The sequence below is a fragment of the Schistocerca nitens genome, chromosome 5, assembly GCF_023898315.1.
Source record: "Schistocerca nitens isolate TAMUIC-IGC-003100 chromosome 5, iqSchNite1.1, whole genome shotgun sequence".
NCBI classification, from domain to species: domain Eukaryota; kingdom Metazoa; phylum Arthropoda; class Insecta; order Orthoptera; family Acrididae; genus Schistocerca; species Schistocerca nitens.
The window spans coordinates 74,984,022-75,006,184 of NC_064618.1; the positions used below are offsets into that span (position 1 = coordinate 74,984,022).

At 40.7% G+C, this 22,163-nt stretch overlaps 1 protein-coding gene across 2 annotated transcripts in view; it reads right to left on the minus strand.

Annotated features, from left to right (window-relative positions):
- Positions 1-1,203: 1,203 nt before the first annotated feature.
- Positions 1,204-22,163, minus strand: part of LOC126259499 (ADP-ribosylation factor GTPase-activating protein 1) — a 96,718-nt gene continuing 75,758 nt past the window's right edge. For both annotated transcript variants that reach the window (XM_049956349.1, XM_049956348.1), the window contains exons 7-10: positions 20,924-20,983; positions 20,718-20,848; positions 14,678-14,794; positions 1,204-2,887 (exon numbers count right to left, since the gene is read on the minus strand). In XM_049956349.1, the coding sequence (XP_049812306.1) occupies positions 2,653-2,887; positions 14,678-14,794; positions 20,718-20,848; positions 20,924-20,983 (543 nt within the window). In that variant the 3' untranslated portion in view covers positions 1,204-2,652. The remainder of the gene's footprint in view (positions 2,888-14,677; positions 14,795-20,717; positions 20,849-20,923; positions 20,984-22,163) is intronic.

Below are 22,163 nucleotides of genomic sequence, written 5' to 3' on the forward strand. Positions count from 1 at the left end.
TTATTACAAGATTATATGGAGTAGTATAGGTCTAAGTTTACAGATAGTTTCCCTATCTCCAATTTTACTGATGAATATTTTAACTTTTCAGGAAATGTGTCTCATGTCGCTGATGGATTATGAATGTTGCTTATGGTTATCCTATGAAGCTGATACACAATTAATATTCTTATTTAACTGGATAGATAAAAAATCTACTCACCAAGTGGCAGCAGAACACACACACATAAAAGACTGTTGTAATTGGCAAGCTTTCAGAGCCAGTGGCTTCCCCTTCAGGCCTAAAGAAGGAGCCACTGGCTCCGAAAGCTTGCCAATCACAACAGTCTTGTGTGAGTGAGCTGCCGCTGTTTGGTGAGTAGATTTTTTATCCATCCAGTTAAATAATTTGATCACTAATTGGTAGTTTTTGTTGTTATACAATTAATATTCTTCTAGGAACACTGAAATTGCCAGCAGAATTACTATTTCAATTCAAGAAATCTTATTTCTTCCACTTCACTAGCTATACCACCACATAAGGGAATCAACCAACACCCTTCAGACAATTATATATGAGAAATGGTGTTTATTACAACTGAGATTCACTATTTGTTGTGATTATGGAAATTAATTTCTCAAATACATTTTTTCTTTATTGTTTAGTTCCTGGTCTGATTCTGAAACAACTGTGCTTATATTACTGGCAAATGAAACAGCTTTGAACTATTTAACAAAGCTAGTCAGCAGGCTGGTTAACTGGCTATCAGGTCAAGAGTTCTGAGTTACATGCCCCTTATAGTTATATCTGGTACTATAACAGGAGCTGATGTCCAATTGGAGTCCAGTCACAGCAAACAATGAGAGGGCAGTTATTTGACTGGAGTAGAGATGTGTGTAATTTGACAGTAAATCATGAAATAAAGTTTAAACATAATATTGCTCATAGTTTTGAACCAATACCATTCACATTATGGTTACATAAATGCTGTCATAAGGGGTGATGAAGAAACAGATGAGATTGTCTTTTGATGGAAGAAAGCAGATAAACACAGAAGCAGATATGCGGAGGTTTAAAGAGATTAGCAGATTCTTTGTGAGAAAGTGCTTTACCTCAACTGACTCACAGTGCATTTTTTAGAGTAATCCACCATTAAATCACTATACACTGAAATTGAAAGTTAAAAACTAAATTGAGACAGGTCTGAGGAAAAACAGTGATCCTTCAGGCTGTGGTACTATTTATTATAGTACACAAAATAAAATAAATAAGTACATAAGTAGCAAGTGTGAAGGTAAAGCTGGTCAGACTATATTATTGTGGTTCCACGTGAGGAACATTAACTTTGTGTAGTTCTAAACCATGCAGTAATATAAAATAAATATTACAAAAATCAGGTATCCTGCATATTTAGTTTTCCAGAGAGAGGAAAGTCTTAACAGCAAACTCAATTTTATTATATCAAATTGTTACCACTCATGTTAAAAAGGAATTATGTAAAAGCAAACCCTGAGACCATTGATTAATTACACACAAGCAACATTAAGCAACACTTGAGTATGAAGTATTCTAAATAAATAGTGTCCTCATACAACTGTTTGTAAACTTAGTTTAATTTCATCTTTCAATTCAAACAGACTCCTCAATCACGTTGCAGTCTCACATTTGTAAACACAGATGTACATTGCTTATCAACCAGTAACAGTTGTTATCCACAGTAGTGAGTGAAACTGATGACTAGAATTACAAATGGCAAATAAAAGCTCAGTTGGTGTTTTCTTACATATTTTATTCAAGGGAAAGTACTAAGAATTCCCATTTCCTCAACGTGAACTTTGGTCACTGAAGAACGTGTGGAGCTGAATTTCCTGAAATGCATATTATACACTATCACACCATTCTTCTTCCAGAACTCTCATTGAAGAAATACTTCAACAAACAGTAAATCCAAAATTGAAAGCAATTTCAGTTTGGATCAAAATGTAATATTAGATAACACAGCAGCTCAGGTCTACAAACAGTACTGTAATAAAAATCATAAAACAAAGTTGAAATGTAGTACTTTTCACAGAAGTTAAGGCAGTTTCAAATCTCACTCACTCACTCACTCACTCACACACACACAAACACAGGGAACTGGCAATGGTCTGTATTCAGACTCTCTAAACTTAAGATAAATAAGGAAAAATAAGCACCAAGATTCATAAAAAAATACTTATTCTGAATAAACATGCATTGATGAAATACCATTACATTTATCATTTCAAGATTACAATACTCTTGATAAATCATCTTGAAAACAACAGACATGATACATATACAATAAATTTAAAACCAGTTTAAAAGATAACACATTTGTGCACAACACAAGTTTATGTAATCTACATATTCGAAAATAAATATTAATGGCCCTTCAAGTTTAGCAGTGTCCACGATTTCTACCTATGAAAGTTTTGGTTCTGCTGTAAGATAAGAAATTTTAACAGGAAGGATATCACTGCTGATGGCATTAAAAGAATGCCTATTGTCATTATGTGCAAGAACTCCAAAGTATGGCCAATTTACACCCTCAAGAATAGAATGTTAACTGTCACGGACCACTGAATCACACAGCAGTTCTAGCAAACAAGTTTACAATATCTGAAAATCATCTAAATGCCATTTTATGGTATTTAATCCTTTTTGTTTAACATTTCCCATGCATCATCATCCCATTTTGAATTCCAATCATTTCCATTTTTATCTTCAGCGAAGTCAATGAGGAGACCTTCTTTTGCTCCAGATTTCTTCTTAGTCTTGCGAGTGGATGTTCCATTACTGGTCTGTGAGGGTGATGGCGTTGGCGTCTGCTCCTTCACAGGGCTCCAGTTTCCCCAGTCATTTGATGACTTGGAGCTGGCCGGGCTCCTGTTATGATGGTAAGAAAGTAAAATTTTGAGTCACACAGCAGAATTACAAGTTGTGTGTCTCAGTGCACACATCTAAAGTACGAACTAACATTATGCAAAATGATTTAAAAAAAAAAAAAAAAAAAAAAAAAAAAAAAAAAAAAATTCAAAACATATTGAAGCACCAGTGGTGATATGCAAAGTAGTATTAACGCTACAAAAAGTACATCGCAAGAAGATTAGTGGGGACGTTTTTGTGAATGCCTGTTGGAGAAATGTATGTCTTGCATATGGATTATGAAAAATGAAAGAGATTAGGGATGCACATACATAATCATTCTCTCCTGCTCGAAAGTACAGGTGTAGTTTCCTATTGCTCTGACACGTGTTAATGGAGTTTGTTGTGTCCCTATTTTTGTGGCATGATGAATTTGCTGTGTGTGCACAGTACTGGACCTGGAGAGACAGAGCACAGCACGATCAAGTTAATTACAAACATTATTGCATTTTAGTGTGGTGCAACTCAAATTTTAAATAGTTACCATGGCGTTTTTGAAGTAAAATGATGGTATTTATTAAAAGGAAGGGTGTTACTTTTTTGCCTGAGTTTATCTCATGTCTTTTTCTTATATCACAGTTCAATTGAAATCTGTATAGTTATTGCATCATAAATCTAGTCTTGGGAAAGCCTGTTTCAGGAAAAAAATGCTACAAAACTTGTAAATTTAAGACCTGAAGTGTCTTCAAGTGTGTGGTACATACTTGTATGGCATGTTGCATGCAAGTTACTGGTGGTGTCAATCGGTATGTTTTGTCCTCCCTTTCCAATGTCACAAAATAAGCTCTCATATGATCAACTGTGCAAAATTCACTGGAGTCCTCTTTGAACAAAAATTTTTTCTTTTATTCTATATTTTCATTTCAACTGTTCTGTCTTTTAAGAGAGAATCATGTTTTCTTGTTTCTGACATGAATGATGGCAACATTGTATTCTGGTATTCCAAATTAAGGTAATTCTGGCCGATTCATCTGGGCAGACCCATCACCTGCTTCTACATTTGCAGAGATTGCATTTTATTGGAGAACTTGACACCTAACAGCCTTATTACCCTGTGTAAAACAGTCCAGAAAGGCCATTTCAGTATCCATGGAATTCTACTATTATCACAGAATTATTATTATTTTTTTTCTCTCTTTACCAATATACTGTCAAACGGGAACTACAATGACAGCTGGGTGGGTCCTTGTGACAGAGGAGATGACCATGAGTCAGCAAAGTATGGTCAATGGGGAGAAGGCAAAGGACAAGAAAGCTCTGGTGAAGCCTGCACGGAGGACCTCTGCAGATTTCGGTGAAGCCAGAGTGAGCCTTTCTATATTCCACATTCCTAAAAGTTGACAGCATAATACCAATTGGAGGTCTGTTTCCAGAATACCAATCTCAAGAGTTAGTTTACCGGTAGATAGTTTACCCAGGCACATTATCAGCGAGTTCATTCCCCAGGATCCTGACATGGCCCGGGGTCCAGACAAAGGTCACTGATGACCAAGGGATGGCAAGGGTAACACAGTCGAGAGCTTACAAACTGCTCAAGGAGTCACTGCTGATGAGAAAGGACCCACATGGTGCAGGAATGGACATGCCCAAGAGCACAGGAGATGGCTAGCAACTCCACACTGGAAACACTTCAGCCATCTGGCAAGAAGCACAGTTCAGCACATCCTGTTTGAGTATAAGCAAAGCCCACGTGACCTTCAACCATTAAGTCATCAGTATAGACTACTTCTGAACCCCAGCATGCATTGAGGATTGAGAAAAATTTGTGGCAGAGGGCCTCAAGAGGGACTGAGTCTTTCAGACCTGGAGATAGGTCAAGAAAAAATTGTGGTCAAGGGATGCGCCAAGGACATGTATGTGAATGGGCCCAGAGGAGAGGTGGAGGAGGAAACAACTGGAGTTCATAGAGGAGTGACCGGATGTGGATTGTGATCATAATCCTCGATCTGGGATGACATTGCGGGAAATGGATTTCCGTAGGAGATGGTGGTTCAGATGATTAGGGAATCTGTGAATGTGAGTAGCATAACTGAAGAGCAGTTGTTGGCACCTGATCCGCAATGGATGGACGTTAGCCTCCACAAGTAAGCTGTTCAAAGGGCTAGTCTGAAAGGCTCCTGTCCCAACTTGAACCTCGCGGTGGTGTATCAGATCCAGTATCCGCAATGCTCAGGGCAATGCTGAAGAGGATGCCAAACTCCAATGATAAAGGCAGGATTATATCAGGGTTTTGTAAAATTGCAGAAGGGTTGTGCCATCTGCACCCCAACTGGTGGTACTCAGCGAAGTGTATTAAGTTATGGCCAGCACTTTCACTAAAGCTGGAAAAGACGGGGAATCCACATCAACCGAGAATCGAAGACCAGTTGTAAAAAGCAATAAGTGACCATTACATTGAGTAGTTGGTTGTCAAGGTAAAGTTCTGGATGTGGTTGAACGGTACGACTTCAACAGAACTGTATGACGCGAGTCCTGGTGGCTGAAAACCAAAAGCCATGTGTGAGGGGGTGGGGCATGCCTGTGCCTTTCATATGGCATCTTGCAGTTAACTTTCAGCAACACCCACACTAAAGGAGCAGAAGTAGAAGCAGAAGCAAAAGTCATCAGCATACAAGGAGGGTAATACTGAGGACCCCACAGCACATCAGGTTCAGAATGTTCAGTCAGACTGTGATGACTTCACAGCCTGCTTTGATCTTTGATGAAACCACTACTCTATCAAATGTGATAAAGAGTGTGTATAGGCACTAAGGTTGGATCAACCTACTTCATTACCATATGGAATGCATTGACACACTGATCAGAGAGGTAGGTTTCGATTTCTCCCTCGGTCAGACCATTGAGTAGCCTAGTGTAAACACCACCATGTGAAGAATTCGGCGTTCAATAGGCCTTGACATGAACAGCACAGCCATGGAGGAGCAAAGCTACAAGCAATTGTTGGACTTGAAAATCAGAAATTGTCTCCAAAGGCAAATTGCCATTACACAGACGAGAGTACGATTTCACAGAACCTGCAACTGCATCAGCACCTTTCTGAATAATACATGAGGTGTGATTGGAAAGTTTTAAGAATGGGCTTGTAATTGTACAATGGTGGTACTTACATGATACTGTGATGCATCCCCTTCAAAATAGTCCCCTTCTGATTGAACACACTGACTCCAATGGTGTTTCCACTTTTGGAAACATTCCTGGAATTTTTTTCCTGAAGTGTACTAAGGACACACTGTGTATTTGCCTGGATGTCTTCAGTCGAGTCAGATCGCTTTCCTTTCAGTGAAAATTTCATTTTAGGAAATCTGTAGAATCCACAGGGGCCAATTCAGGTGAATGTGGTGGTCATGGAAGCACAGAAATTTTGAATTCGTCAAAAATTCAACAATGGAGAAGGCACGATGAGCCGGAGAATTGTCATGGTGTAGCACCCAACTCAAGAGTTTGTTAAAATTGACAGAACTGCACAGAAACTTAAATTGAGTTCATCAGCCATCTCCCTAATTTTAAGTCTATGATCAGAGCACATTAAGTCATGAACTTTAACATTTTCATTCGTTTTTGAGGTGGAAGGACGGCCGGACTGTGGTTCATCTTCATATGATTCACAGCCATTTTTAAATCTGAGGAACCAGACAAAAACATTTGACTGGTTCATACAATTTTCTCCAAAAGCTGTTTTTAATAGTTTGTAAGTCTCAGAAGCTGATTTCCCAGGTTTAAAACAAAATTTCACACAAACTCGTTGCTCCATTTTTATTCACGCAGACAGAATCCAGCAACAAGCCCTAACAGACCTGCACTTAATCACCTGCCACAATGAACTGAATAAAGGAAATGCAGTTTCCTGTCAGAGAGTATTCAAGGACATGGCAATGACTCACTCTCCACCCCCCGTGTACCTGCCTGCCAAAACAGTAAGCAGTAGCAGATCCATTCTTAAAACTTTCAAATCACACCTCATAAACGCATTAACCACAGCAAAGGACAGACCTCCTTCAGTAGGTAATACCACGAGGAACTGAGATGCAGCTGAGGGAATCTTGGAATCGTTAACCTCATTCCTTCTATGTTTATGTTTAGTAAACAGACTAAGATGGTGATTGGTTCACTGCGGGAAAATCCAACATGATAGTCAGCATCTCCAATGGAATGCTTCTTGCAACTGGGACCCTCCCTCAGAGGGGAACTCATCTACTTTACACGATTGCTCACACCTCACGTCACTTTTCCCGAACTCCTGACAGAGGGACCAATTGGCAATATTGGTAGGTGACAACTCACGCAATCACCCCTCCCTGGGCCTGGCCCTTACCTGTCAATCCGAGGCTAGTAATTACACATTACCCAGTCACCTGCTACGCATCAAATGGATGGGTTGGCCTTCAGGAGCACAGAGCAAGAAAGAATAAACGAAGAGAAATGTCAAATGCCAAAGCAGAGGACGGATAGGAGATGGAACCAAAGAAAGAAGGAACAAGAAAACAGTGGAGGGACTTTCCTGATAGCAGGCTACTGAAATTTCAGAAAACATTCCCAAAAATATCCCAGACATGTTGCCCAAGGGAGGGGAAAAAGAATAGCAGGATTATAGACATGCAGCATGCAAAGGAAGAAGGTGCTGCAAAAGCTGGGGCCCCATGGAAGCCAAGCACGACTCACCCAAGAGTGGTGAGCCCCCTGGGAGGTTCACTATGTGGTGTTAACTGGGGCCTCAAAATGCTCTCCTTGTTGGAGGACAATTTCTTGTCTTTCCTCTCCTTAGAGGATTTCAATGATTGTGACTGCTTCTATGAATCATTTTCTAGCAAAGATGATGGCCCCAAAGCCCTGCGACCAGCTGCCCGGTGCTCCTTCAGCCAATGGCTGGTATCCTGGCAAGAGAAGCCAGAGGAAGGTGGTTTGTCTGCAGCTGGGATGTGGGAACCAATGTCCCTGGTGGGTGGGAATCCATCACTCTCGAATTACGTGTGTGGGAAGCAGCAAGAGGGAAGCTCCCAATCATCAGGGGGCAAGCATGATTGAGCGGCCCTGAGAACCCACTGTAGGAGGTATAATGGACAGATGTATGATTGCCAAAGAGGGTGACATTATTGCAGTTGCAGCATATGACACTGTTTCACATGCTGGGTGCAAGTACTTATATGTCTTCTTGGTATCTTGGTAAGTTAGTTTGTCCAGTGTCTTGTATTCTTGAATTTTATTCTCTCTCTGTAAAAACAGTGTAATCTATTCAGCAGGAAGAACAGTGCTTTCCACTTTTAACACACAAGGGGGTTGGGGCACAAGGAGTGTTTGCATGCAGCACTCGTCCACAAACTCTACAGATGGAGCTAGTGTTGCAACAGGAAGACATATGCCCGAATTTCAAACACTTCGAGCACTGTGGTGGGGAAGGGAAGGTGGGGCACAGGCTTTCATATCTCATTGGTATACCATCACTTTTACCTTTTCAGTCAACGAATTGCCCTCAAAGGCCAAGATGAAGACACCAATAGCGAACCTATTTCCTTTGGCCCTCTATGTACATGACAAGCAAAGTGTACACCCCACAGCTCCAATTTGGTGCATAGCTCATCGTCAGATTGTAAGAGTGATCTTGGTGGAAAATGATACCCTGAACCATATTTATATTTTTATGGGGAGTGACAGTCACCAGTATGTCACGCAGCTTGTTACTAGTGAGCAGAACCCATGACAGGCAGGGTGTGCTGTTTTGATAAAAATTGACCTACTTTTCATTTTAGAGATGGCTGCACTACCTCAAACTTGTCTTCTAAGTTCTCCACAAAGATAAAGGGCGTTGCAGCCAAGAAGCAATGCCTATCAGTCCTTGTGCAAACTAAGTATTGTGGGGAGTATTTGTCTGCTTGCCGCTTAGCCCTACGTTTCTCCCATGATATAGACAGGGAAGGAATATTTTAGGGTTGTATCTCCCTGTATTAAAAGAGAACTTTCCTTTAATAGAGACTGAAGGGGCCATATGGCCACTAGCAGGAGATAACTTCATCTGCTTCATTTGTGGCTCATCCACCATGGTGGCACTCACTCTAAAAGGGGGCTCTCCCATGGGCACCACCTAGCCTCAGCAATGGCTACCTGGCCAGTAATCCATTGCTTGGAGTTCCCATGCCCAATTCACAATGGGCACATACTCCTTGGCATACAAGGGGAGTTTTTAGCTCAGGCACCAACACTGCGATCCCTGAATGGTCAGGGGGCTTCCACCATGCAAGTGCTTGATGACGGCCCCCCTCGCAATGGGATGGCTACCATGCTGGGTTTTGGGTATATTGCCTTATTAAAGGGAAGGGTGCAAATATGGAAAGGCACGAAGGTTGAGCATACACAGCATTGGGCAACCTTTCCTGCACAAAACGCGCTTCTGGAGAGTTTTGAAAATTGGTGGCGGGTCAAACCCACCAATGGGGACCATGTGTTCATTTAATGAAAAGTGGCAGAAAACAATGGAAGTGGAAACTAGTCTCAATCATAAACCAGGTCCAATCAGGGTCTGCACCAAGAAAACCATCCAATGGAGAGGCAGAGGAGGAAAGGGATAGTGGAAGTATAAGCTTGCAGCACAGAAAGGAAGTAATGCTGCAAAGGCTGGGGCACATGGTAGCCAAGCACATACTCACAGAAGAGCTGCGAACCCCCTGGAGTCACTTGCTCTGTGCTTTGTACAAAAATGACTTGTTTTAAACCATTTCACACAAAATAGTGCAAAATGCAACCATTTTTTCAGCCACAGGAACAAAACTGTAGTACTTATATTATAGCACCCATGTGCCTTTTATGGGTAATAACTCTTACAGTATTTTGAAAAAAGATCACGTTAAATTATTCACGTGACCATATACATATATTTCAATTAATTCACATTTTTCACAATATTTCCATGTGTGCCAAATAAAGGGGTAAATGAAGGTTCAATTGATTGCAGGAGAATAAGTTTCCACAAGTTATTGTATTTTTATTTGAAAGCTCTCATACAAAAACCTCTTTATGGATAAATGCATCCTCTCAATGGTGGAATCATTTTAACCATAGGCTGTCAGATTTGTTGCTATAATACACCATGCACATAAGTTACATTACTGTTCAGTTTTGGCCTTAGGTCATTTTCAAATGAATGATACTGGTGACGTGTCACATTTAAAAAAACTTGTTTGAGGTTATGCAGTGGCAGCCACTTGTTCCCACACATACATATGCTGAGTGTTACAAATATAGTCTTGCACATACCAATACACTTATAAGCACAGCTTGGAGAACATGTCATGTAAGCAAAAACCTTATCGACACAAAGCTTACTAGTCATTGCATATTCATTTAACAGCGTACTGTATACTTTTAAGCACTCATACATAAGCACAGTTGTGGTGATATGGCCCAGGGATTTGTTTTTATGGCATGCTCATTTTCAAACCTGTTTATGAGCCAACTAAAGGAACCTTCTTACCCTTCCAAACCTCCCAACCCCCTTGTCTGGTTCAGGTTCATTGAAGATATCTTCATGATCTGTACTCAGGGCTGACACACACTATCCTCATTCCTCCACAATCAACACCTTTACTCCCATCCGCTTCACTGAACTCAGTGTGCTACTTTCCTGGATGCTGACTTCCACCTCTCTCATGGCACTATCCCTAACTCTGAACACAACAAATTCACCAACAATACCTGCATTTCAACAGCTGCCATCCCTTCATTCCTATGATACAGCCCAGCCACCCATGGACGATGTTGCTGCAGTGATGAGAACTCACACAAAGGCCTTCACTGACAGGCACTATCGCCCACAACCATAGTCCAAAAACTTATTTTCTGTGTCGTATCTCCACACAACTCTCCATCCTCCCACCACCCCTAAGAATCAGCTACAAAGGAGTGCCCCCCTTGTCACTCATCACCACCCTGGACTTGTACAACTGCATCATACCCTTCATCAGGGGTTTGATTATGTATCATCATGCCTTGAAATGAGGGACATCCTACCCAAGACCCTTCTCACCATCCTAATAAGATGTTTCATCACCCATACAACCTACAAAACATCCTACTCCACACTCAACCCCTTGCAATAGGGATCATGTATCTATGGTAGTCCAAGGTGCAAGACCTGACCAATCCAACTTCCCAGCACTTCCTACTCGAGTCCTATCACAGGCTTATCCTATCCCCATCAGAGGCTATGCCGCTTGTGAAAGCAGCCATGTTATATACCAAATCTGTTGCCAACCCTGCACTGCTTTTTATGTTGGTACGACTATCAACCAGTTTGTCCACCAGAATGAATGGCCACTGCCAAATCGTTGCCAGGAACAAAATTTGACTACCTGGTGACAACAGGCAGTTCAGCATAACATGCTCAATTTCAAGGGCTGCTTCACAACCTGGGCCATCTGGATCCACCCCTCCACCAACAGCTTCTCTGAACTATGCAGATCCCCTTCAGTGTGCACCACCTCCGAACATCTCGAACTACTGTGTAAACATGCATAGTCTGTGTACCTGCCACGCGTCCCTCACATATTCCTAGCCAACAAACTGCTCTTTAGTACTCTGCCCAATCTAAAATTTCACATGTTATACTGGAGACCTATTGCCATAAGGGTTTGAGTACTCTTCACAGTATACAAAAAATGAAAAAGCTGACCATTCTGTAGTGCAAACACTGAATAAATAAATAATTTCTATTGATTCATCTTCTCTCTTATTATAGCTAAACTGCAAATCATAGTATGTCCAAAACAAGAAAATATGAAAGAAGTCTAAAATTAAATAGTTCCCTGGAGTACAGTGAGTACCAAGCTACACACACACACACACACACACACACACACACACACACACACACACACACACACACACACTCACGCACACACACTCACGCACACAGGCGCGCGCGCGCGGCTAGAAGCTTTCTGCAGCTTATTTAGGTACCTTCTAATTTTGGAAATCCACACACTAGGTTATCATATCAAGCAGACTATGTGTATAATAATATAACAGAGGGAAACATTCCACGTGGGAAAAATATATCTGTATACAATAACTAACAAGATCACACTAAAATCTTTTGTGATTTTTCAATATTTTTGGTAATTGAAGTTCAGAACTCAAGTATCTATCAGCCAAAGCAGCCAGACGCAACTATCAAAAATTCTTGTGAAAATCAATTTTTAAGTTTTCTGAGCAGCCTTAACTCACTAAAATTAGGGCAATTTTTTGATGAGCCATGAGCTGCAATCAACAGTGCTTGTGACCGGTAATCATTGGATCACCAGTTCGAGTCTTGTTTCAATCATAACTTTTTTTTTTTTTTTCATTCAGTCTGAATACCTAGGTCATTTAAGTATAAAACTCATGAAATACAAGCTAACTAACACATATAAAATTTTTTTTATCAACAACACATCTGAGTTGAGGGGAAACATACTACCAGAGTGGCATTCATATGGAGAGAGTTAACAGTATCTGTTACTTGCTCATGTTTACAAACTTTACACTCTGTGCTGCACTATTATTTGATGACAGTTGACTTGACTTGTGCGCTTTATGAAGAATTACAGTGTGGTGTCTGATCACAGTTCCTGTACTAGATGTAATTAGCAATATGACATGTATTTTCCATAAAGAAATGACCATTAGATATGCATCAGTTACCACATATTTAATGATTTTTATATTTAAATGACGTAAGTATTCAATTTGGATTGGATTGGGAGGGGTACTCAAACCAGTGACCCAATAATTACCAGCATCAAGCACTATCGATTGAACCCCGCGGGCCATTGAAAACGTGTCCTAATTTTCATAAATTATGGTTGCACAGAAAACTTCAAACTCAATTTTCTAGTGAAGTTTTGAGAGTTGGATTGAACTGCTTTGGTCGATTGATGTTTGAACTCTGAACTTGATGTATCATAAATACAAAAATAGCAAAAATCTGACTGTTGTATCATCTCTTTGTAAGGAACATTTATAATATCAATCAGAAGCTGCCCCAGATCACGTCACAGGAGACAAGAAAATGTGGAAATAATAATGAAATCCTTGCAACAGAAAATATTTTAAGTCATATAATCTAACCATTAAACACTATTTTTATTTGGTTAGTACTTCATTTTGGACTAATCATTTCTCCACAGGTTAATATACAGATGCGTATAATTAAAGTTCCAGTTTCAAAGCACCATAAAAAGATAACCACTGCTCAGAATGATGTCAAATTTGAACAGCATGTTACTGACGCAGAGGGAGAAATCACAGAACAAAAAAAGGAAAGGGAAAAAGAAAGAAAGAAAGAAAAAATTGAATGAAAATTTGACCAATAGATGACACGATAAGCATCAGAATATGCATACCAACAGAAGTGTGGCACATTGCTGTTCCTCAGTTTGCATCCAAGATCTCCAACATGACTCTTCATGAAGGATCGCATACTGCTGGTGAAGCTCTTTTATAAGAGCGGTGACTGAGTACCAGTAGCTCTGCAGAAGTTCTGGGCACTCAAGGGTATAAAAAAAGCAATGGTCTGATGTCTGCTGAGTGTCTAGGCAAAATGATTACAAAACTTGAGAAGACAGGTACTTTAGAGGTGCAATGTGGCAGAGGGAGGAAAGCAGTTTGGGTGCAGCTTGATGGTGTACTTTGCTGCAGGGCTTTTTTTTTTTCTCCGAGGAGATGAGTCCTGCTGGTCCTATTACCGGTACCATCACTGGTACACACTAAGAGTCTTGGGCAGCAACATCATTTCAATCCTCCGACAGCGTGGTTATGTGGGTACAGTCATTTTTATGCAAGATAGCACCCCTCCGCTCATTGCACAACCGGTGAAGTGGCTACAAGAGAGGCATTTTGAAAATGCTACAATTATCAGCCATCATTTGCCTGAAGTTTGGTCATCCAGATCGCCTGATCTTAATCCATATGATTTCTGGATGTAGGGTTATTTGAAAGAGGTTGTGTTTAGTGCTACAATTATGAACATAGCTGAAGGCACGGATTGCACAACACATTCTGAACGTGACCCTGAGCCACTCTGATGTGTTGCGAAACATGCTGTTTCTCAATTTCAACTTTGGGCTGAACATGGTGGACAGCATATTGCGCATGTCTTACACCAGTCTCACAACAATTAGAAACCGGTGTCATTTTGCTTTTTATATGGTATTTGGCCCCAGGACAATTAAAAACCGATTTTTCCCATCAATGTTTTACAACAATTGTTGACAGCCGAACTTGTGCAGTCATGCATATTGAACAGTACAGAATGGTATAATGTCCAGCTCAAACCTTGTCTGTTGTATTGCAATTCATCTGTCATTTATGGCCAATCCCATTTACGTTAAGACACTTACAGTGGTAAAATTTTCGTTAATTTTTTTATGTCATTTCCCTAGTACCAATAATATGCTGTTCAAATTTGATGTCATTCTGAGCAGTGGTTCTCTCTGTACAGCATTTTGAAATGATCTTTAATTAAGGACAACATGTACTTAACTATGGACAGAAATAATAAATTACCTGTACATCTTTATGAGACAAAAATTTGACCATTTCTCATAATAATTAAAATTAAATTAAAACAATACAGCACAGGAATGCAACTGATTCTTTATGACAAACAGTTACTGGCTCTCAAGCTGACAAAATGGTTTGCAGAAACCATGACATGTAATGTGTCAAAATTATGCTAAAATCAACAATCAATAATGACCATAGATCTTTTAAGTGTTGACTTACTTTGAAAGCTGTGCCTTCTCTGAACTCCACCCCCAGTCGTCAGGCTCTGTATTTTCAGAAGACTGTGTCTCTCGTTCAGATAGCAATCCAGATGCAACATTTCTTGATTGGTTATTCCTAGGAACGAAAGAGGAAAGAAATATTTACTACTGCTACCCTACCTAAGTAAACAAACAAGGAAAAATTTTTAGATAGTTAACAGAATTCTATAACTGTTTCTGTGAAATCATCAGAAGATATATTTTCATTGTCCAATAGGTTGACGCACTTATGTTTTTGCACATTTATTACTTGTCTTCATCAGTTGCCACTGTTGTGGGCAGTAGTATGAAGTAGCTGGTGTAAAACAGCAGTGACACTTTCAGTAGGAGTGAAGTAACCAGCTACAATGTATCACCCCAGAGTTTTGTAAGCTATGCGTTTTGTGCATAAATTGTATTTCCTTCAGAGTTTGCCAATGAGTCTACCAGCATCTAGCTTTCCTACTCCTTGTTTTATGTGGTCACTGCATTTTAAATCACTCTGGATGCAAAACCTTGGATAATGTATGGCTGTGACAGTTTCCAGCAACTAATCGAGTGTTTAACCAAGTAAGAATGGCTCCTTCTGTCTACTTATGTATATCAGAACATATTTGTTTACATTGAGTTTCACCCGTCAGTCTCTACACCAATAAACAATATTCTGCATGCCTTCCTGCAATCCACTACAATTTTGTACCATTGTGATTTCCCTACACAATCCGCATCATTCACAAATAGACCTATGGAACTTCCAATTTATCATTATATTTATTATGAATAGTCGCTTTGGTGGGCCTGAGAAAATGAGATTGGATCACAAAAGGCAGGAACAGGATACACTGCAGGAATGTACATGACACAGGCCTTCCAAGCCAGAGTGACAGTGAAGAAGAAAAATAATCCTATAACTCTGCATTAATGCTCAGAGTTATGCACAAAAGTGTCACCCCTAATGATTTCCCCCCGTTAACAACATCCATCCACTAAAAAGTTCTGAACCCATCACAAAGCAAATCCAGAAATGCATAACTTATTTTCTTACCATTAAATAACAGTGAAAAATTGTGTACCAGAAGTCAAGGAACATGGCACAGATTTTGTGAACAAAATGAGTGACTCAAATTTCACAAGACTGCCATTTGTAGGGACCATTTTGGTGGGGACAAATACCAGAAACAGGTTTTAAAAAATTCTCCTGAGATTATTTAAGAAAGGACTAAAGATCCTGCTGAGTACTGGAAATGGATCATCATATACTCGTATGCCTTGAGCACAGTGTCTACCTGCAAGGGAGGATGATTAAGCCAGAGGTGGTTTTGAGGTAGTGAATAGTGACATTTTTCCCCCTTCAGTTATGCAGCTGATGTCATTGCGGAGGGTTTGAGGTTAGCTATGTCTAAATGGTTATTAGGTAACAACAGGAGAGAGTGGTGGACTGGTCATCATTGGACTAAGTCACAGACAGAGCAAGGTAGAGTTTAATGTTTATTTTGAGTTAATTCTTGTTTTCTCTCTCTCTCTCTCTCTCTCTCTCTCTCTCTCTCTCTCTCTCTCTCTCTCTCTCTCTCATGCTGTTCTCTAATCTGTAGTTGCTTGGCCCAGACTGACATGATTTTTCTTCTGGCTTGTTTTATCCTCTTTCTGTGTCTTCTCATTTCACACTTACTCCTTTTGCCCACTTCCCTGGTTAGCCGGGAACCCTACATGCCTCCTTCAGGCACTGACTGTGCATGTGTGAGCTTTACACCTGAGGAATGACTATATTCATAAGCAATTTTTCAACTCTTCTTAGTGACTTTTCACTGGTCAGCGAGTACAGGTTTACCATAACAGGCCTTACACTATCCTCAATTTTCTGTCAGTCCAGTTTTTATTAGTAACACGAAGGCACTTCACTGCTTGCCCACACAAGGGGAATTTCATGAATGCTGTTAAAACAACCTTAAGCTACTTAAAAGTTCGTGTGTATAAGCAGATGAAATCACTGACAAAGTAAATCTCACCAAAAAGTCTAGCTTTGTCTCAGTATCTAAAGAGACAAACTTAAATGTTTGTCCTAGGCAGCTGAAGCAAAGCAATGTTCTGAGCTATTGGAAAAAGGTTTTAAATTTCCAACGAATAAGCATAACTAAGTCTCATACTACATATTTTCTATGCTTGTGAATTAAAATATACTTCAACAATGACAACAATCATATTTTGACAAAATAATTCAATTGGAAAGATAAAAAATCTGCTCACCAAGCAGCGGCAGAACATACTCATAAAAGACAGTTGTAATTGGCAAGCTCTCCTTCAGGAAGAAGGGTTGAAAGGGAATGAAGATGGATGAAGGAAAAGGAGTGGAGAAGTCTGGGAAAAGGAATAGATTTCAGTGAAGTCACCCAGAGCCGTGGGTCAGGGGAGACTTACTGTATGCATGTTTTCAAATCTCATCCAATGCAGTCCCCAACAATCAGTCTTTCCTTCTCATCCCATGTTGAAAGTCTCCCTGAGCCACGCCTCTGGGTGACTTTTCCGAAATCTACCCCTTTTCCTAGACCTCTCCAGTCCTTATCCTTCACTCCTCTTCTTTCCCTTTCAACACTTCTGCTTGAAGAAGGAGCCACTAGCTTTGAAAGCTTGCCTAGTTACAACCGTCTTATACATGTGTTCTGCTACCACTTGGTGAGTAGATTTTTTATCTATCCAACAACATACTTATGAATATAATAGAGGGAAACATTCCACATGGGACATATATATATATCAAAACAAAGATGCTGTGACTTACCAAACAAGAAAGTGCTGGTAGATAGACACAATAAAAAACACACAAACACACACACACACAAATTGCAAGCTTTCACAACCCAAGGTTGCTTCATCAGGAAAGAGGAAAGGAGAGGGAAAGACGAAATGATGTGGGTTTTAAGGGAGAGGGTAACGAGTCATTCCAATCCCGGGAGTGGAAAGACTTACCTTAGGGGGGAAAAAAGGACAGGTACACACACACACACACACACACACACACACACACACACACACACACACACACACACATCCATCCGCACATATACAGACACAGGCAGACATGTAGATGCAAAGAGGTTGGGCAGAGATGTCAGTCGAGGCGGAAGTACAGAGGCAAAGATGTTGTTGAATGACAGGTGATGTACGAGGGGTGGCAACTTGAAATTAGAGGAGGTTGAGGCCTGGTGAGTAACGGGAAGAGAGAATATATTGAAGGGCAAGTTCCCATCTCCAGAGTTCTGATAGGTTGGTGTCAGTGGGAAGTATCCAGATAACCCGGACGGTGTAACACTGTGCCAAGATGTGCTGGCCGTGCACCGAGGCATGTTTAGCCACAGGGTGATCCTCATTACCAACGAACACTGTCTGCCTGTGTCCGTTCATGTGAATGGACAGTTTGTTGCTGGTCATTCCCACATAGAAGGCTTCACAGTGTAGGCATGTCAGTTGGTAAATCACGTGGGTGCTTTCACACGTGGCTCTGCGTTTGATTGTGTACACCTTCCGGGTTACAGGACTGGAGTAGGTGGTTGTGGTGGTGGTGGTGGTGGTGGGAGGGTGCATGGGACAGGTTTTACACCACAGAAGAACCCCAAAAATGCCCCACTTGTGACAGGATACTTTCCAGCACTGGATCAGACTCTTAATGTGGTTCTCCAGCAGGGATACGACTTCCTCAAATCTTGCCCTGAAATGAGATCCATCCTTCATGAAATCCTCCCCACTCCACCAAGAGTGTCTTTCCGCTGTCCACCTAACCTTCGTAACCTCTTGGTACATCCCTATGAAATCCCCAAACCACCTTCTCTACCCTCTGGCTCCTACCCTTTTAACTATCCCTCGTGTAAAACCTGTCCCATGCACCCTCCCACCACCACCACCACCACCACCTACTCCAGTCCTGTAACCCGGAAGGTGTACACAATCAAACACAGAGCCACGTGTGAAAGCACCCACGTGATTTACCAACTGACATGCCTACACTGTGAAGCCTTCTATGTGGGAATGACCAGCACCAAACTGTCCATTCGCATGAACGGACACAGGCAGACAGTGTTTGTTGGTAATGAGGATCACCCTGTGGCTAAACATGCCTCGGTGCACGGCCAGCACATCTTGGCACAGTGTTACACCGTCCAGGTTATCAGGATACTTCCCGCTGACACCAACCTATCAAAACTCTGGAGATAGGAACTTGCCCTTCAATATATTCTCTCTTCCCGTTATCCACCAGACCTCAACCTCCTCTAATTTCAAGTTGCCACCCCTCGTACATCACCTGTCATTCGACAACATCTTTGCCTCTGTACTTCCGCCTTGACTGACATCTCTGCCCAAACTCTTAGCCTTTACAAATGTCTGCTTGTGTCTGTGTATGTGCGGATGGATGTGTGTGTGTGTGTGTGTGTGTGTGTGTGTGTGTGTGTGTGTGTGTGTGTGTGTGTGTGTGTGTGTGCGCACGAGTGTATACCTGTCCTTTTTCCCCCCTAAGGTAAGTCTTTCTGCTCCCGGGATTGGAATGACTCCCTACCCTCTCCCTTAAAACCCACATCCTTTCGTCTTTCCCTCTCCTTCCCTCTTTCCTGATGAAGCAACCTTGGGTTACAAAAGCTTGAAATTTGTGTGTGTGTTTGTGTGCTTTTTTATTTTGTCAATCTACCAGCGCTTTCTCGTTTGGTAAGTCACAGCATCTTTGTTTTTTATACAACAACATACTTAGATTAAAATGTCTTCCACAGGAATCAATTTGGGTTTTGCAAACGACAAATATTGTGAAACTGCTTGTTTGGGTGTCTCTGAGATCCAGAACACAGTATTTGGCAGTGTAAAGATTGAAGCTGTGTTCCTTGACTCCCAGGAGGTATTCAATAGTTCCTCACTACTGCTCCCTGACTCAAATACAAGCTCATGGAATATGACACCAATTTTTTGATTGAGTTCATGATTTCCTCACAAAACTGTTACATGTAAAAGTAACTTAAATAATGGAATCTGGGTCTAGTAAGAATATGAATTGGCAACATTGTTGCTCACCACACAGAGTGACAGGCAGATGTAAATACAGGCTGAGCAATCAGACAAAGTCCTCCACCAGGTATAGAACACCTCCCCCCCCCCCCCACACACACACACACACAAAATCACACACGATTTGCACACACATGACAACTGTCATCTCCGAGAAGTAGGACCCTAGGGCTTGTAGAGAGCTGTGCATGTGTGTTTCTTAATCTGTAATCTGATGATTGACTTTGTCTGATAGCTTAATATACTTTAAAATGTGCCTCTCTTCCACTCAATGCTTCCTCTACACAGTGAGTAGCAATTCACCCAATTCATATGGTTGTCAACAATAATTTAAAGTGTATCCCAGAGAGTGTATAGAGTTATTTATGTATGGCATCAACATCATGGGAATGTCATATTTGTATCTAGAGAGTATCGCAGAGATGCTGATCCAACTCGAATGGCAAACACTATAAGAGAAGCATTGTGCATGCTGCAGACATTTACTGTTCAAATTCTGACAGGATATATTCCAAGCAGAGTAAGACAACACATCACTTTCTCTCACCTATGTATTTCAAAATGACCATGACTGGAGCTTACTGATGGTCATTTTCCCTGTGCACAATTTGCAAATGGCTCTGGAGAGGGGAGAATAGTGGGATCTAAATAACCCTCCACCATGAACTGTAACATGACTTTTGGAATTCTGATGTAGATGTACAATATAACTTGATGTTAAAGTTAAATTACATAAAAAGTAATTCTTAAGCTCTACATAATTTTTTCTTGCGTTTCATCTGCATTTAACTCGTGTTACTGTCTTACTGAATCAATGACAATTATTGCCCAACTTTATCCATAAGTTGCATTTCTCCTGAGGCGTATGGCATACTTCAATTCCAATGCCCTCCTCATATATACACACATTTTTCATGAAAAAACCAATTACAGATAAATTGAGCAAACTGAGATACAGTAAATAAATGCCCAATTACCTAACCGAATTGCTGCCCTCAATTAGTAAGGAAGACTTCTCCGTGGATGGTTCTGGGCTAGATTCATTCTGTGGAGCTGGTGTGTTTGTTCCTGCTATATCCTTCCAACCACGGCGGCCCAGATCTCCTACCTACAACAGTCAGCACTCTCCAGTATTTGCCAGTCACAGAAACAATTCCTTTATGTGTGTATTGCAAAAACTTACCTTTGTTGCTAGATTTGACACCTGAGAGCTAACATCTTCAAGCAGCTTGCCTTCCTTTACCTGATGCATAAAACATAATGATCATGCACATCAACTACACATTGTAAACAAATAAAACTGTAAATGGAATGCGCAAAGCATTAACAGCAGTGCTACTGCCCTATAAGAGCAGCTATTTTCCAGGCATGGTCTAACCCTTGCATGCCACCCATACCCAATGAACTAAAAATATGATATTGTTCCTTACCTTTGATGAATTTCTGAATTACTACTTTTATGTCCAAACTGAAATAGTACAAATTTTACATTTAACAACTACAGGTGTAACTACTAAAAAATATGTACATATACCAATAATCACAAATGTGTCCAAAAGTTATAAAAAGAAAATGAAAATCCAAATGGTAGACAACAGCTGAATAACTGTCAAGACTTCCCTCATAGACCAGAACTGTGCACTCTATACAAGAAAGGAGTACTTCGTTCTTTTAGAAAGGACTTCACCCAGAAATACTGAGAAGCACCAGTGCATTACAAGTGTCATGTCCCACTCATGCTTGCACTTTTGTAATCAGCAGAGTGTAGGCTCCTGGTGAAGCTTACAATGTCCAACTGCAGAGATACTGTGTGGAGTCCGTTATGGAAAATAGAAACCCTGTTGACCATGAAGCAGGTCACACTCAAACTAGACTTTTAGCGGAGCTGAACATGCCATTTCAAAGTTTCAACAACAATCAGACACAGGAAACGTCCAGCATGGACCAATACAATGTCAAGCCACTCCACAACAGGACAAATGTCTAGCCTTAATTCATAACAAAATCCAACTGTCTGCAAGACAGTTATCAGTATAGTTTACAACTGCCTTGGGAACCTCAGTTTCCTGATAAACTGTACTGAAGACTGGTTGGTACACCAGATATTTGGTAGTATGTATCCTGCCCATGCAAGTGCAGGGATGGATTTGTATACTGTAGAATCAGCATCTTCAATTAAATGAGTATGTGGTCTTTACAGATGGAGCACAAGTTTGGATAAAACAATGACTAGGGAGGAAACTGAGCATGTCTTCTTCAGAGGAATCATCCTGGAATTTGTGGTAAGCACTTTAGGAGGAATAAGGAAAAACAAAAATCTTGATGGCCATATGGCACACTGAACTCCACCCCTCCAAATGTGAGTCCTATGCCTTAAACACCACACTACCTCAGTCAATCATAAACCAGTTAGGACCACAAGT